The sequence below is a fragment of the Oratosquilla oratoria genome, chromosome 33 (genome assembly GCF_046742065.1).
Source record: "Oratosquilla oratoria isolate Oo_2021 chromosome 33, ASM4674206v1, whole genome shotgun sequence".
In the NCBI taxonomy this organism is placed as follows: Eukaryota; Metazoa; Arthropoda; class Malacostraca; order Stomatopoda; family Squillidae; genus Oratosquilla; species Oratosquilla oratoria.
Genome location: NC_134809.1, coordinates 44179918 through 44198671, shown reverse-complemented (window position 1 = coordinate 44198671; position 18754 = coordinate 44179918). Strand labels below are relative to the sequence as shown.

The 18754-nt window shown below is 40.0% G+C and overlaps 1 protein-coding gene across 8 annotated transcripts in view; it reads left to right on the top strand.

Moving 5' to 3' along the window:
* LOC143017871 (uncharacterized) overlaps positions 1 to 17342 on the top strand; it is an 86761-nt gene extending 69419 nt beyond the window's left edge. For all 8 annotated transcript variants that reach the window (XM_076172872.1, XM_076172873.1, XM_076172877.1 and 5 more), the window contains one exon: positions 11751 to 17342. In XM_076172872.1, the coding sequence (XP_076028987.1) occupies positions 11751 to 13352 (1602 nt within the window). In that variant the 3' untranslated portion in view covers positions 13353 to 17342. The remainder of the gene's footprint in view (positions 1 to 11750) is intronic.
* The last annotated feature ends 1412 nt before the right edge of the window (positions 17343 to 18754 follow it).

Genomic DNA, 18754 nt, shown 5'->3' with positions numbered 1-18754 from the left:
AAACAGGTGGTGTACATCAAGTGCTGGTATAATAAAATGTGAAGTGAGGCAAAAGATATGAGACAAAGCTTGGAAAACATGGAAAAAAGAAAAAAAAACTGGAAAGTGGCAAATATATATCAACCTAAGAAATAATACAACTAGGTAGATACACCTGAAAAAGACCTGGGAGTAATCATCACAAATGACATGTGAAACCAATAACTTGCCAAGATCAATAATAGTGGCTTTTATGTACTTGGATGAAGAAATGGTTAAGAAAATATAAGTCACACTGATGAGGCCAAAATTGGAGTATGCAGCGACACTATGGTCACCCAGTACCAAAAAGAATATAAGGAAATTTGACAGAATCCAGAGAGCAACTGCAAAGGTGGCCCCAACACTATCATAACTGTCATATGAAGAAAGATTGTCAAAACTAGAATTACAGACTGTGGAACAAAGAGAAAGAGGTGACTTGTTGACCATGTACAGAATTATGAGAGGTATAGAAGTCCTTGATAGAGAAGACTTACTAAATTAGGATAAGAGAAACAAGAGGGCATGGAAGGAAGCTCAAAAAGGACAGTTATAGAAGAGACCTGAAAAAGCACAGCTTCCTCCATATTGGTGGATGCATGGAACATGCTAGACGAAACAATAGTGTGTACAAAAATAATACAGGAATTTAAGAGTAAATTAGGTATGGTGAGATACAGTACAGAGACGGGACACCATGGGCATAGCTCCCCTTCATGTAAGATACAACAAAGAAGAGAAATAGGTGACTGGTTGACCATCTACAGAATTATGAAAGGCACGGAAGTTCTTGATAGAGAAAACTTACTAAATTGGGATAAGAGAAACACAAGAAGACGTGGAAAGAAGCTCAAAAAGGACAATTATATAAGAGACCTGAAAAAGAACATCTTTCCTCACAGAGTGGTGGATGTATGAAACATATTAGATGAAACAACAGTGTGTGCAAAAAACAATAAAGAATTTAAGAGCAAGCTAGTTATTGAGAGATACAAAGACACACCATGAGCATAGCTCCCCTTCCTGTAAGATACAACTAGGTACATACATATACCAAGGCTTTTTCCCCCTTACAAGGGAGGTAGCCAAAAAGGAAAAGGCATAAAATCATTTCCACCCATTCCATCCCTGAATACACTCCACACCCCTCCACCCTCCCTCTTATCTTAGCACCTCCTGGATGACGGGTCATCCCTGCACCTTGTCCACAGGTAAACTAGGTAAATACACACAAACACATTTTTATGTAGTTGATACTTAAATCGCACTCCTACAGGCCAGTCATGTAGCATTCTGTTTAGGTTGGAGATTGATTTTCATTCAAAGAAGAATACTTGCACATAACATCTACCATGCGTGCAGCATCAGATACCTGAGGTACGATGATTGATGCATCACAATATTATACTCGCATTATAGAATATAAAGTCACTACTGTATTACTCATGGACACATGGAAAGAATGAATGAAGAAAGATTAGTAAAAGAAGTGTGGAAGGAGTGAATATGAGGGGGCATCCTAGGATGAGATGGATGGATGGGGTGAAAGGGGCATTACAAAAGAGAGGAATGTCTATGGAGGAAGGACAGGAGAGGACAGAAGATAGGGGTGAATGGAGAGGGGTTGTGTATGGATGATGCTGTGATGCATGAGGGGGAGTGGGTGGGGGATGGGGGGATGAGGAAGTATGTATAAGAACATAAGAAATAAAGGAGACTGCAAAAGACCATAAGGCCTACACTAGGCAGCTCCGAATCCATCACCACCTGTCATCCCCATCCATAAAGTTGTCTAATTGTTTTTTAAAACAACTGATAGTTTCAGCGCTTACTACATGGTTACTAAGTTTATTCCATTCATCAACCACCCTATTAGTAAACCAATTCTTGCCTATTTCCTTCTTAAATCTAAATTTGTCCAGTTTATACCCATTACTGCGAGTCCTGCCCTGTTGTTTTATTATGATGACCTTGTTTGCATCACCCTTGTTATAGCCTTTGATCTACTTGAACACTTCTATTAGATCACCCCGCACTCTGCGTCTTTCCAGAGAGTGTAAGTTTAGGTGCCTAAGCCTCTCTTCATAAGGCAAATTTCCGAGTCCTTGTATAATTTTGGTCATTCTTCTCTGTACTGATTCTAGTGAATTTACGTCCATTCTGTAGGACGGAGACCAAAAATGTACCGCATAGTCAAGGATGGGTCTAACTATCGCTAGATAGAGTTTAATAATTACCTCTGCACTTCTATTCGTTACCATCCTAGCAATGAAGCCTAATGCACTGTTAGCTTTATTTCTGGTGCTAATACACTGCTTCCTGGTTTTAAGGCCTGGGACTCACCAGAACTCCCAAGTCCCTCTCGCACTCAGATATTTCTAAAAACGTGTTATCTAAGTTGTATCTATTTTCGGGGTTGTGTAGCCCTACATTTAACATGCTACACTTAGAGATATTGAAGTTCATTTGCCATTTCACCGACCATGTTAACAGCTTATTAAGGTCATCCTGCAGAATCTGGGTGTCGTCTCCTGACCTAATTAGGCGTCCTATTTTAGTGTCGTCCGCAAACTTACTAACATCACTATTTAACCCTTCGTCTAAGTCGTTTACATACATAATGAACAACAAGGGACCCAAAACCGAGCCCTGGGGGACCCCGCTAGTAACATTGCCCCACCTAGATTTTATTCCATTTATGGTGACCCGCTGTTTTCTGTTACTAATCCAAGCTCTAATCCATAAGAACAATTTTGACGCAGCCCAAAGGGATTTCTACCCGTCTTCTCCTTTTCTGCATGGGGGGACAGAGAGATGGGGTCACCAAATTTATGAAGCGGCCTTACTGTGAATGTGCTGTGTCTTGCAACACTGCTTCTGTCCCAGGGCAGTGGACAGGATGCAGGGATAACCCCTCATCCAGGAGGTGCCAAGATGAGAGGGGGAGGAGGGTGGAGGGAAGTGGAACATATAGGAAATGGAATGGGTGGAAGTGGTTTCTATGCCTTTTTCTTTTTGGCTACCCCCCGTGAAAGGGGAAAAAGCCTTTGGTATATGTATGGTATATGTACTGTATTACTCAGTCTCTTTAACTGAGTAATAATAAACACAGAAAACATGACCAAGCCAGTTAACAGAATTCAAGGGTCATTCAGCTACAACTACAAAATAGATATAATCAAGACATGACACTGGCATCTTGTATACTCACTTGTGCTTAATGATGCCTACATAGTTGTTGTTATATAGAAGAGGTTAAGTCTCAGTTTGCTATCCATTTCCATCCCTTCTGCATGATGATGTCAACAAGGATAGAAAATTCTGGTTATCAGTGTAACACAACTGTCCTTTTTTTTTTTCTCTCTCTCTCTCTCCTCTTCTTCTTCTTTCTCTTCTTTTTCTTCGTTTTCTTTTTCTTCTTCTTTTTCTTCTTTTTTTCTTCTTCTTGTGTTTTTTCAGATTTTCCCCCCCTTTCCCTTTTCTCACTTTTCATATTCCTATCATCCTACTTTCTTGATTTCCACCTCTCACTTTCTTCTTATTAGCTATCCCTATTCTTTCCTTTTATACATGTTTGCTGTGATCCAGGTGCCAAGTAGGACACTGAATGTGTCATCTTGCTCTGCACAACATTCTCCCATTACAAATAAAAATAATTTAGTCTCAGATCATGTGGGCCCATGCAGTCCAGTGCTGGAGATCTTTGTGCTGCTTGTCTCCTGAATCAGAGAATCAAGGCAATAAGGGGATTGATTGATTGATTGATTGGTTAACTTGTCACTTCCCCATGTCCTCACATTCATTTCCCTCCCTCCCTCCTGATTTTGATTCTCTTTCTCGTGCCTTTTCTGTGTTCACCCTCATCCATTTTCCTTCCCATCCTCTCTTCTTTACTCTCATCCATTCACCTTTCCCATTCCCCATCCTCCTTTCACCTCTTCCTTACCCACTTACCCCTCCTTTTCTTCAGTTAACCCTCCCCTCCCACTCCTTCCTTACTCCCTCCCTCCCTCCCTCTCTCCCTCTCTTCCCTCTCTTCCCTCTCTTCACTCTCCTACCCCCTTCTTCGTCCCTCCTTCTTTCTTTCCCTTTCCCCTTTCCCTTCCCTACTTATCTTCCCTCACTCTGACTTCCCTTCACTGCTTCCCCTCTCCCCACTTTCGTTCCCAAATTCCCTCCCTTTTCCTCTTCTCCTCTCAGCCTATCCCTCCCTTTTCCTCTTCCCTCTCTGTCACATTTCTTGCCCTTTCTCTCCCAGTTCTCTTTCCTCCTTACCACCTCCTTCTTTCCCCATACCTTCTGCCTTCCCCCTTCCCCTCCTCCTTCCCCTCCTTCCTCCTTCCCCTCCTTCCCCTCCTTCCTCCTTCCCCTCCTTCCTCCTTCCCCTCCTTCCCCTCCTTCCTCCTTCCCCTCCTTCCTCCTTCCCCTCCTTCCTCCTTCCCCTCCTTCCTCCTTCCCCTCCTTCCCCTCCTTCCCCCTTCCCCTCCTCCTTCTCCCTCCTTCTCCTCCTCCTCCTCCTCCCTTCCCCTCCTTCTTCATCCTTCACCTCCTCTTTCCCCTCCTTCCTCCTTCACCTCCTCTTTCCCCTCCTTCCCTCTTCCTCTCCTCCTTCCTCTCTTCCCTCCTTTCTCTCCTCCCTCCTTTCCCCATCCCCTCCTTCCCCCATCCCCTCCTTCCCCCTTCTCCTGACTTGTATATACTAAAAAGAGATACATAGAGGGGACATGGGAAAGTAAGCATGCTAATGCATTGTCCGTGTGAGCCCAAGTTGCGATGCCTCAAGGTCAAACTGACCCTGGATCAAATATGTGTGTGACAGGTGGTAGGTTCAGGTCGGGACAGACAACTTGATGTACGATATTGTTGACGGGCAAACTGGAAATGGCATCGGGGGGCCATTGTCTTTTTGAAGTATTAAAATTAGGAAGTTGTTTGATCAGGGATGACTCAACCATTTTTCTTCTGTAGTTACAGTGTGATTTGAAAATTATATTAGCCTTATCACAGTCTATATGGCTGATTAACTTGTCACTTATCCCAGTCTATGTGGCTGATATGATTTACAAATCGCACTGTAACTACAGAAGAAAATTTTTTGAATCCTCCCTGATCAAACAACTTCCTAATTTTAATACTTCAAAAGGACAATGGTCCCCCGATGCCATTTCCACTTTGGCCGTCAACAATATTGTATGTCAAGTTGTCTGCCCAGACCTTAGTCTACCACCTGTCATGCACATACAGTCGAACCTCGAAAGCCTAGACCCTCGTATGACTGGTCGAACTGAACAAAGGGTGGACTTCTCAAGCAAAGTTCCCTATTTGCCTGGTATGTGGCAGCGACGGCCGTACACGTGTACTCAAACCCGACCCAGTCAAGCACCTGGGTGCCGTTTCGTAGAATTTTGTACCAAAACGTAGTAAAATAGCGGCATGTGGCAACTGCACAAGGACATGAGGAATTTTTTTCTACATATCAACGGGCTGTTAAAAACATTCAAAAACTCAAACTTTTGTTTAAAAATCATAGAACTAGTTATCAAATAATAAATGGTACATCAAAATATGACTTTTATTGGTAATTGTGTTACTTATAAAATATTATACCCCAAAAGGTACTTTTTACGGTGTAGAAAAAATTCTACGCTAAAGTTTCAGCTTCCTTTTAGCACCAGGGCTGCCATTTCGTAGAATTTTGTACCAAAACGTAGTAAAATAGCGGCATGTGGCAACTACACAAGGACATGAATTTTTTTCTGCATATCAGCGGGCTGTTAAAAGCATTCAAAAACTCGAACTTTTGTTTAAAAATCATAGAACAAGTTATCAAATAATAAATGGTACATCAATATATGACTTTTATTGGTAATTGTGTTACTTATAAAATATTGTACCCCAAAAGATACGCTAAAGTTTCAGCTTTCTGTTAGCGATAATAATAATAATAATAATAATAAAAAAAAAATCTTACTGAATATGTTAGGGCATGGGGGCCTTATATACATTCAAGAATAAAAAAAACTAGAACCAACATTTTGTCAAAGTTTGACAAGTATATCTTGCTATGAAAGTCTACACACGCAGTGTAGAAAACACGGCAACCCTGGCCGCCACTACTGTCCCGCGTGCATACCTTCCGATATTTACAGTGTACGTAATAAAAAATACAGTACAGTACACTGTATGCACAGTACATTTACATGCCTGTATTACAGTTATTATTACAGAATTATTAGTATTTTAGTATTATTATTACAGTGTTAGAGTATTATTCATATGTGTTTCTCTGCCATATCATACATTACTTATACGTATACCGCTATGAAAATATACGGGTGTTAGGGCGGCATTTTTGATGACTGGACTTTTGGCATGACCGCACCGCCCGTTCCCCCAATTAGTCCGGGCTTTCGAGGTTCGACTGTATTTGACCCGAGGTCAGTTTGACCTTCGGGTCATTGCAACTTGGGCTCAAACGGACCATGGTTATCTTTCCATGTCTCCCATGTATCCCCTTTTAGTATATATACAAGTCAACTCACTCTTTGTACAACCATGCTGAAGATCAGTGATCACAATATACTTATCTTCAAATAACTTTCTTTTTCTCAGATTGTGGTATATTCAGTCTTACTTTTTTTTTCCTCCAATTCCTATTTACCATTAGTTACTAATGCTGAGTCCTATTCACTCTTAGTTGCCAATTCCACTTTATATAATTATGGTATATCAGTTTTAATATAAAGCAATTGACCTATGATTTTTACTTGGGTTATAATCTATGTAGATTTATACATGACAGATTGGGCTAATTTTTAACTTATTTCCATCATTATTCTTGTTTACAAATATTTTTAAAACGGCATCACTAAGGATAATTAATTAGTGGTATTCTGTAAGCCAGTAGTACATAATTACTAAAACAATACATAAATGCATAAAAAAAAAAATTAAATAATACTTTTTATTTTGTTGTTGATGAACAGACTTCTTATTAGACAAAACAAACCTTAATATAAACTTTAAAAACACTAATAAGATACATGTACTGTAAATCTATTTATAAGTATGCCAGATGTTTTTAATTTAGCAATTTTAAGCCTTTAAAATTTACTTCCAAAATTTTTATTTTTGAATAACAGAACTATTAAGCCAAAATGCATAAAGATATATTGTTATGTATTTACATGTCAAAATGCATAAAAAAATAGCTTTATAAACAATTCGTTTGGCTATAAATTGCTGTGGAGTAAGTGGGAGTATATCCATCTGCCAATTTTTTGCACATAAACAGGTAAAATCGACCGAGTCCACAGACGCCCAGATGATTTACTCCCATATTACTTTCATTTAATTTCTCTTGTAGAAACTTTGCTGTTTCAAAAAAATATGTAATTTTTAGTTTAATTTTATATAAATACAAAAGTAAAATTAGAAATTAATATAATTTACTCTGTTTACTCAGACTTGCGCTATTACTTTAAAAGCATCAGCATCAGCAAAATATTGCCGATACCAATGTCGAATCCCATTAAAGAAAAAAAAAAGAAAAGAAAAGAAAAAAAGATTCACCAAAGAAGTGCCGATTCTTGCTGATGCCGATTAATATGCACACCACACCACAATATACATATATACATATACCAATGGCTTTTTTCCCCTTACAAAGGAGATAGCCAAAGTCAAAGGCATAAATGCACTTCAACCCATTCACCACCCCTTCCTCTCTTCTTGGCTCCTCCTGGATGATGGGTCATCCCTGCCTTTCACCCACTGCCCTGAGTCAGAAGCAATTTAGCAAGACACAGCACATTCACAGCAATGCTGCTTTATTTAATCAGCGGCCCTCCTCTCCATATCCTCGTCCAAAAAAAAAAAAAAAGAGAGATGGGGAGAAATCCTTTCAGGCTGTCAAAATATCATTCATACACATATACTCCCTGCCCCCTCCTACTGCAGGATAAAGATTAAGAGCTATTTCAACCATATCTGGATTAATCCCATTAATATGTTGCCTTAGTCATCTAATTTGCAGAAGGAAACTACTAACAATTTGTTATATTTATTTTTTCAATTAATCTGCTTTATGCATTTTTACTTTATGTAGGGACCAACAACAGGTACCTAAAATTTGTCCTTTAAGGTGGACATCATAATCATCTCCCTTATGCCTGTCTTCAAAGTTTAACACCCACAGCTGACATGTGGGGTGGGTGCCCATGATCTCTAGCTCTGAATTTTACATGTGTCTCCAACTTTTCATATAAGGAGAGCTGACAGTCAGTTACTGATCTCCATTTTACTTGAAACCATGAAAATGATCCCAATGATAGAGCACACAGCATTCCAGTGTTCCTTCACAGAGATCTATGGGAGGGCCCTCTTTGCAAGCTGCTGTTTCCAGTCTGCCAAACTTGGGCAACATTTGATATTATTTTAGCTGTTTATTCTAGCCATCACTGGGCAATTTTGTTCTGTTGTGGGACCCTCACCATAGGAAACGGATTAACATATGATAGTTAAAGATGTGTATTTCATGTCTGGCAGTTGATAGAAAGTTTAAATGCACAAGGGCACCCACTCTTGAGTAATGGTCTCTAACTGCCAAAACCTGTCAGCATCAAGCATGGGAGTTAGTTCCATTAAACCAAATCACCATCATGCAAACCATGTACTCTCACACATCTTCATCCTTCATATGTTTATTTCATGATGAATTACAGGTTTTTATTGTTGTGATATTTTGTTGCTGATTCTTTTGGAAATGGCTGTGGGATTTCAGTTTTTAAGTAGTATCCTTGTCCACAAGAAAACAAAATAATTCCATGACAAATTACATATGTTTACTGCAGTGGTATTTTGTTGCTGGTGCTTTTGAACAGGACTGTGGGATTTCAGTTTTTAAGTTGTGTATTTAGCCACAAGAAAATGACTGCTACAATTAGCACGTCTTCATAGTATGTACATTTACATTGGTTTGTATATAACATTAACTTGTTATACATAATGTCAAATTGAAAGAGGAGTCTTGATCATGGTCAAATAGCATTTAGGTTGCCTATTGTCAGGGAAAGTTAGTTTGAAAATTCAAAAATATATATTGAATATAAAATAATATTTGAAACGTACTTATTAAGAATTTTTATTTTTTATATGAATTTTAACATAATAGTGGTAGCTGTTGAGCTATCTACAAGAATGCTTCCCAACTTGTCTTAATTGCATGTAATGATTTGTAATAGCCATGTCATCAACAAAAACAGTAAATTTGGTTAGAAACACATGCACACATAGCTTTACCCACTTTCCTTGCCTTTGCAGTTTCCCTAGTCACCCATTGTCATCTCAACTTTCCCACACACCCCTCTTTGTACCCTGCTCCCCTGAACAACCCCATGGCTTCCCTAGATCTTTCCAGTCCCAACTTATGTGCATCTCTTCCATTTTTCACCCACCTCCATTCAACTCCCCAAACAGTTTTATACCCATGTTTTATCACCTTTTGTTCTTGCTGACACAGCACTCTTCATGTTTGCCCCATGTTTCATGATTTAGTTATTTTTAGCCTTTTCATTAAACGAGATCTCCCATGACCTCATATTTATTGCCTGTTGGTGGGTTTTATTTTTCTTGTATATTTATTTTAGGATTTGACTAACTTGTGTTTCCCTTTATTTGTTTATCATGTTTTTTAACTTTTTTTTTTTTTTTTTTTTTCCTTCTTCCTTTCTCCACCTATCCCCAAAGCACTGCATTTGCTGGGTTCACAATTTGTTTTATTTTGCCTTTGTATATATGTGTGTGTGTGAATCTGGCAGTGGTGGGTGTGAAGTGTGTTGGTTGACCAAAATTGGCTAGGACTGGATGGAATTTAGGGCTGTTTTGGTGAGACAGTACTAATGAATTACTTGCATCGGGGTGGGAATAGAGGGGGTACATGAATATGCTTGTTATACTGACTTTTTTTTGCCATTATTGTATGTAGTATTGTCATACAGGATTGTACTGTCTGCTGCATTCATTATGCAATCAGAACTTACTACGATATCATACTTTAAGATCATATTTATTCACATTCATTTCCCAACATGGTAATATACTTTTTAGTTTATCTTCCAGCTTGAGATTTTTTTCTTTTCTTTAATGTGTGTGTGTGTATATATATATAATATATACACACACACAATTTTAGTAAATGGGTGGGCTCCGTACAAATGTTTAGCACCTCCCCCACAGTCAAATGAATACTAACATTGACCAAAACAAAATTACAAGACTTGTCAGTATGCAGATAGTACAGTAACATGAATCTCTATCCCTTAATTTTGCCTCGAATAAAATATATTGGCACACCATTTTCTGGCTGCATGATAAAGGAAATACCAGTGTGGTAGAACGTACAATCTATATGCCCCTGATTTTTTTACCCTCTGCCCCAAACAACAGAACAGCAGTGTGAGTGGTGTGTTGCAAACTTTTGCTCCTTGTAAAATTTGTCCATGTGTTACATGTAATCTAGCCAGCTTTTCCCTTGGGTTTTTTCCCATATCTTCAGTACTTGTGACTTCACCTATGTCTTAGCACTATAAATTGATAATTCATGCTTCCTATGTAATAGGGTTGTTCTTGTTCAACTCGGTTTAGTAGCACAAGTAGTGAAGGTATGCATCAAATCATTAACATTTGATACTATTAGGAAAAGTTTTAGTATTTATTAGTTACTATTTGTAGTATGATTAAATGATGCATGTGAGTACACACATGGAAGGTAGTGCTCCAGCAGTAGTCCATTTTGCTTATAGTACTGAGCTTGGTCTGGAGTCATGATAAAGAGAGGAGTTTGTGGAGGGGCCTACCTGACCATCGAAGAACAGTAATTCATTTGGACAGTAAATTGATTGACTGTTGCTTTTTGCTAGTTTTATTAGAAAGGTGCACTAATAACTGAATCTCGTTATTAGTATATATATATATATATATTATATATATACATTTTTTTAATTACTAAAATTGGTCATTTTCATAATTGCGGATAGCCTTCTTGAAATACAGTATTTGTTAATACATGGTGTAAAGGGGGGGGGGAAATTATCAAGAGTAGCCATGGAAACTTGAAACCTTTGGTCATAGTTGGATGCTCATTCATTGCTAGTTTTGGCGGGTATTCTTTGATGAACTGCTACGTCAGAGTAAATTGATCCAAATGGACATTAATAATGCATACAATTACTATACTACTATGCAACAAGCTTTAAAAGTTGTAAGATTGCAAAATTCATAATCATTAGTGACTTTCTTCAAGCATTGTTAGGCTTCCTTAACTACCAGACCCTCTCTGGCTATTGTACATCAGAAAACTCTTCTTGTGGCCTCGTCTTGTGAAGTTGTGACAGAAATTTTTTTCGTGTGTAGTGGAGTGCTAGAGCTACCAATGGCTAGCGGAGCAAAGCCCAGATAGTTGTTTTGTAGCTTTCCCTGTGGCATTGTCCAAAACAAGGAGCAAAGTGGATTTGTGAATAGAAGTGAACCCCCGCAAATGGCCTTTGTCCTCTACTTAGGGGATGAGTGGTGTTGGTGCTGCTGCTGCTGCTGCTGCTGCTGCTGCTAGGGGTATTATTTGTTGTGTTGGGGAAGTGGAGAGAGGGAGCAATGACTGATAATGGAGCATCTGATGGAGAGCCTATATGGTTCATGTGCAAGCCACTATAGTGAGCCTTTTTTCCCCGTAGGTGGCGGACTCGGAGAAGAAGTACAAGTGTGAATGGTGCAGGAAGGGCTTTAGACTCTCCGTCCACCTGAAGGACCACGTTCGAACTCACACGGGGGAGAAGCCATATCGATGCTCCATATGCCAAAAGGATTTCACACAGCGCTCCAATCTCAGGACTCATTTGAACAAGATACATAAAGAGCAGTTGGCTTACATCAAAAATCGCAAGGGCCGAGTCCAGAAATTCCCCGTAAAACATGAGTACCCTGTATCTGTGCCTTCAACTCCTGTACCCACTGCAGATGGAAAGATTGTCTTCTCCACTGGTGATCCCAAACCCATATTGCCCAAGCCAGGGACAAGTCTAGAACCAGAGGTTGTGCCTTTTCTTTCCAAGGAAACCGTAAGTCTCTTGCAGAAAGATTCCTTTGTATTCTATGATAAATGTGGCCAGCCCTTAAAAGCAAGTGAATGTAGGGGAATGGAGGTGCCTCAGGTGACAGTTTACCCTCACCAGATCTCTGAGGACCGGAGCCAGTGCAGTCAAACTGAACCATCTTTTACAATGGAAGTTGCAGAGCGACCAGCTAGCAAACCAACCCAGGAAACTAGTCTTAAAGCTACCCAACAGCCCCCCCACTCAGATAACCTCCTGAAAGCTCTGCTTCTCAAAGGCTCGTCTACCCAAGGTGCAGTCGCTACAGTGTCTGCAGCTACAGCAGGCAGGGATGTGCTTAGTATGGTGCGTGCCCTGCCTCCCAATTCTGTGTCGTGTTCCCTTGCAAGTGTCCCAGTTGTCTCACCCATTGCAAGCTGCAGCAGTGCGAGTAACTTGAGTAGTCCGGTCTTCACGCCCCTCCCCAGTTCTCCAGGAACACTCGGGGAAGGCATCAGGCCCATCATCCTCATGGAACCCGCTGGTCCCAACAACAATGCTGGATCTGAAGCCAAGTATGCTCATACAGTTGGGCCACCCATAACCTCGGCTGCCAAAAACGAACCATTTTATGTAATTGAAGCTACTGGTGTAGCACCACAGGGCCACCAGGTAGAGTTAGGTCCCTCCCATCAAGTACCCGAGGAAATGGAAGTGTTACTTCAGGCAATCCAAATGACGGAAACACAGGACAAGGCCCACCCCAAGGATAGCTCCGATTCACCCAAAGTGCCAGTGCTGAGTGCCCCAGAAAGTAGCAGTGCCTCCCATACCAGCATTACAAACTCTCACACCCTCGCAGTGCCAACTCCAGGTGCCCCACATGCTGCTACTACGCACACCCCAGATGGTGGATTTGCTCGGCAGAGGATCAACAAGATGCTTCAGGAGAAGGATAGCACAAAGAAAAAGAACCAGAATGCTATTGTGATTCGAAGGCCAAATACAAGTCAGTCGTCTAAGACCTTTGGTCCGAGGGAATCTTTCCAGAGTCCCCATTCCCCCGAAAAGGAAGGGAACGAGTCTGTCGCAACCCCTACATGGTCTGGAGTTTCAGGTCTGCAGAAAAATCACCCATCTACTCCTGTTAGTGACTCTAGACATCAGCAGCATGTGGCACCAACAACAATAAGTGCCAGACATCCAACACATCAAATGCCCAAAAGTAGGAAAGATTCTATCTAGGAGCAAGATATTGGTAATAAGTAGTAAGGCTTTAGGAATATTTTATGACACTTTGGCAAGGACTTTCTCAGTTTTTGGTATGGTTCTGCCAGCATGTAACCAAGGCCCAGTTTCCTCGTTCTGTTGCTGAATGGCCCCTACAGGGGACACAAAGTAGGACCTCTTACACTATTCTGTCTCAACGTTGGTCACTTCATGTGCCTTGGTGCTAAACAGACCCAGATATTGATATCAGGAGTAGCTGTACAGAGCTTGACTTGTTTGCTGTGCCTTAGCTTTCTCGTCACATGTAATCAGCACCTTCAACGTGAGCCAGTGTCATGCCACGACATAGCCCAAATTGTTTCCCTTTACCATAGGTAGAAGCAGTGTAGCTCTCCTTGTTCTCTTTGCTATCATATAAGTGAAGAATAGGGATAGTGGCAACAAATCAGGTGGAATAGTGGCTTAGATCCACAACCATTTTTAGTAGTGCAACTTCAGAAGTTTGGGTGAGGCTTTAGGGGGACATGGCGAGGATATAACTGGTTATGTTTTGATAGCCAATTTCCTATTGCTCACATTGAGTCTTCAATGACCAGTTAGGTGATCATTTTGTTGAATACTATAATTTCTCTTAGTGATGTATTAGATTATTATGTTATTGTAATATATATCTATATCTTTCCTATAAAGTATATATACATATATATATATACATACACATATATATATATATATGATTTAATAGCTAGCAGCTGTGTACCCACTATTATAGTAATGCAGTGCATAATGTGAAGTGATCCCAAACACTGGGATCATGTGCAAGTTCTTATGTCTCATGCTATTGTCCTGCTGCTGTCATTGCTTTAGTGGCAGACCATTGGCAAGCCATCTTGAAATGTGATACTTGTTAACCACAAAACAATTTGTTTTTCTTTCTTTTTCTGTTTATTTTATTTTATTTTATTTTTCTGCTATCTATCGCAATCCTGTTCCCTTCCTCTTTCTCCCTCCTTCCCTTTTTCTCTCCCTCCCTCCCTTTTTCTCTCCCTCCCTCCCTCCTTCCCTCTCATTCTCCCCCACCATCTCTCATTTCTTCCCCCTCTCCTTGCTCCACTTTCTCGATCTCTCATGTCTTCCCATTTCTTCACTCCTGTATTCTCCTTTCCAATCTTCTTTACACTCTCCTCTCCCCTTTCCTCACTCCTCTCTTCTTTTTCCTCTTCACCCCTTCCACTTCTCTCTTCCCTACTATCTTCTCTTCTCTCCTCTGTTCCCATCTCTCTTTCCCCCTCTTCCCCATTCTCTGTCCTTTTTCCAACCCTCTCCTCAACCTCTTCTCTCTCCCTCCTCTCTTCTCTTCCGCTCTTCTGCCCCCCTCCTCTCTCCCGACTTTATATTTCACATATCTGGCTTATTCACTCTCCCTTCTCCTTCCCTATTCCCTCCTGCTTCCTTACTCCCTCTCTCTTCCCTTCCTCCCTCCCTCTTTCCTTCCTCCCTCCCTCTTCCCTTCCTCCTGCCTTTGTCTTCATATCTTCACCCTCCCTCTATCCTCTTGCTCTACTCTTGCTCTCCCCCCCCCCCTCTCTCTCTCTCTCTCTCTCTCTCTCTCTCTCTCTCTCTCTCTCTCTCTCTCTCTCTCTCTCTCTCTCTCTCTCTCTCTCTCTCTCTCTCTCTCTCTCTCTCTCTCATATCTCTTTTTCTCTCTCTCTCTCTCTCTCTCTCTCTCTCTCTCATATCTCTTTTTCTCTACCTTTCCATCTCTGAGATATGTTTGGTTGATTGTGTTACAAAAACCACAAATAATACAGTGACACCACAGACAGTATGCCAGTGCCATTTACAGTACACCCGTTGAAAGAAACTGGTACAGTGTTTAGAATTTGGATTTATATGTAGGCTTGTATCACACAAAGTTGATAACTTAAGTGTATGTGCACACAACATTTCAGCAGACATAAAAAGACTGGCACCCATGTCACTGTCTTTTCCAATGACCTTCATATCATGTATTATTGACAAGAATGAAATGGCCTCTGCTTGCCTCCATATAGGCAAAATCAATGACTTGTTTGTCAGATGAAGAAAACACATACTAAGGCCAAAGTTGTGCTCCTTGTACAAGTCAGATATTCATGTGCATATCAGGTTGCTTGATGTACAATGATGCATCACAGTATATGCATTACAAAATATAAAGTTACTGCTGTCATACTTGTTGTCGTTCACCCAGAATAAATGTAATGTATCAGAAAATGTGATCCTACTCACAGAATATGGAGGTCACTCAGCTACAACTATGAAATAAATATAACCAGGAAGCTGATGCCGACATCCCCATACTCACTCCTCATGACATATACATTGGGGTCATTGTCTTCAAGAGGTTAATATGGCATTGAACCATATATCACACTCGACAATGCATTGCAAACACACCAAACAAAAATATGTGACATCACATACTACACCTTGGTGATGTTCACAATTGCACATCACTGGGAGCTTTTAGACACAAACACAACATATCTGGAGTGAAAGATTTCATGTGAGAGCCTGTGAGGATTTGTTGTTTTCCTCTTTTGCTTCAGTGCCCTACTTCATTGATATTAATATTGCTAGTTGCTACCACTGCTGCAATACTACCTTTCTCCTCCACTCCAATCCTCTCTTCTTTCCCTCCTCTACTCTTCTCCCTCTATCCTCTCCACTCTCTTCTCTCTTCACTTTCTTCTTTCTTCACTTTTCATTCTCCTCCCTCCCCTCCCCTCCTTGCTCTCTTCTTGTGTCACTCCCACCTCTTCACTCCCTCCTCTGTACTTTTTTGCTCCTCCACCCATGCCCTCACTTGCATCACTCTTGTCACCCATTTCTTACCCTCTTGCTTCTTTCACATATTCTTTATTCTTCCACCCTTATGGCTTTCCTTCCCTATCTCTCCTCCATATCTCCTTATTTTTCCATCTCCCCATTTTATTTCTTCCTTGTTTCTACCTGTCTTTATCTCTTCATTCCCATATCCCACCCCACCCTATCCCTCCTGAATTTATATAAATTTTATGCTTGGGCATTGACATGAACTTGTATATGCTTTGATGTGTTTCACCTTGTTAAGAAATACCGAATTGCTAGTAAATGTACTTTTCAGTCATTTGTTTTGAATTTATGTAACATGTTGCATTGAGCTGGGTACAGTGAGTGGCATTTATGATTGAAAATTTCTATTCACAAAGGAAGAATTGAATAAAGATTGAATTTGTATGACATAAGGTTCGATTTCTGCCTCATTCAGCAGTTTTGGGAAGATGAAAATGTTTATTCATATTTGCTTTTTGTGTACATTGTACATGTCAACATTCATGCAAAGTGCACATTTATACATGTGAACATGCATACACATAGAACTCTAGAATTGGCACATGTGTAATTCTGCTTATATACACAGGTGTATTTCCTGTGTATCTGCTCAAACCTTTATGAAGGCGTTAAGTGCAAGAGGGGTAAGTGGGCCCTCCCTTGCCTTGATATTGGGGGCACCTTCCCCTGTGTGTATCAATTGGCAGGGTCTGTTGTGCCCAGGTATTTTACCCAGTTAAAATGTTGTAGCTTTTAACCAATGAGGTTAATTATTAGCACGTACTTGGGTTGCAAAAGCATGTATTCACATGTATTTGTATGACTAAAGGTAACCACTGTAACTGGCGTGTAGCAGTCAAGTGGAGGGGGGGCTAGATGTGGCTCAATCTCACCAGAAATGGGACATAGGATTGTATATATGTTTGTGTACATAAACTTGAGTATCTACACAGGTCTTGTGTCATAACCATACCACAGTTACTGTGTAAAGCACAGGACTACTTGATATATTTGTCTCACAAGATAAGTCTTGTGTGTCGTACTCAAGACCAGTGGTTTCAAAGTAGGTCTTCTGCAACCATTGTGCATTGCCTGCTTGAATTAACGCAATGTAAAGAAACTTTGTTAATAAAGATAATTGTTATTGAATGGATATTTTTATTATATATTTTTGTGGTTGGAAGGTAGAGAAAAAGCAAAAGATGTAGAACTTAAATAGGAATGTTGATAATTTTTTACTTCAATTGTCCCTCATTTTTGTTACATTCGTTGAGCACAATCCAGTGTTTCTTTCATGGGAGGGCCCAGGGACCATTACTAGCCTAGGTGGGGCTACCTCTCTAAATCCAGTCATTTATTTTACACACCTGGTGATGGGAGACAAGGGGAAGAATGTATTGTCTCAATTTTCTCCAGTCTGTTTCCTCAAAGTATTTTCTCTGAAATATAGTGTTTGCTGTCCTTAGGGTTTATCTTCCTTTTCTCTATAAATCTTGTTTCTACACTTTTTACAACCATAGTTGATGTCCACTTCTGAACAGAGGCCTTTCCCAAACTCTTCCATGAGATGCACAATTGCACCAATCTCTTTCCATACCATTCTTGAAAACTTCTTTCTCATCCCTCTCTTTTATGTCAGTTCTCCATTTTTCTTTATTCTTTCTGGCTACCTTCCCAACCCAATTCCATTTCCACTCCTTAATCACTTCCATAATAACTTGCATAATACTCTGCACTCTTCCAACTTGACCTTCCTATATTCTGTGTAATCTCTAGCATTGATCTCTTCATTCATGTCTGTGCACTCTAGATTTGTCCGTCAATTTCCAAGATTTACCTCTAGATTATAGCTGATTGTTGACTGCATTTCAGACATATAGGTAGGAAGTCTTGTGTTCTTGTTTCTATCAAACGTGTTCCAACAAATTTAGGTTCTTGGTCGTCGGTCAATTTTAGCATCTGGCTTAAAAATAACTATACTCTTCAATCTTAAGATTATCACAATTTATTATATTTGCTTTAATTTAAAGTTTTTGAGTTAGATATTACTTTGGTGTTATAAATGTTCATCTTCAAACTTATTTTGAGGCTTTCCTCATTAAGATCATTTGGCGTATCTTGAAAGTTTGTATACGGTATGCATGTGTTGAAATTTGAAAAGGTCTGTAGATACAGCACAGTAGTAAATACAGAATGCATTTTGAAATATGGATTACCAAAGGATCTAAGTTAGCCAACATAAAAATTTAGAGGCAATATGAGAGCATTATTGAGAACTGAAACGAGTAGACATGACAACAAAGAAAACTTCTTAGTTAAATTAATTTGGGAATGCACAGAGACAGGACCCTGTGTGTGCATAGCTCTTATCCCGAAGTTATGTGACCACAATCCCAACTCATGAGATGCTGCAAGAAGCCAACACCTACAGCATGTTACTCAAATAGTGGAAGCGTCTCCTTAAACTCATAGCCCCAGAGGAACATACACAGGTGTACAAGGTTGTAAGGAAATGGTCTGATTGAAAAACATCATTTAAAGCTAACTTTAAATAATGAAAG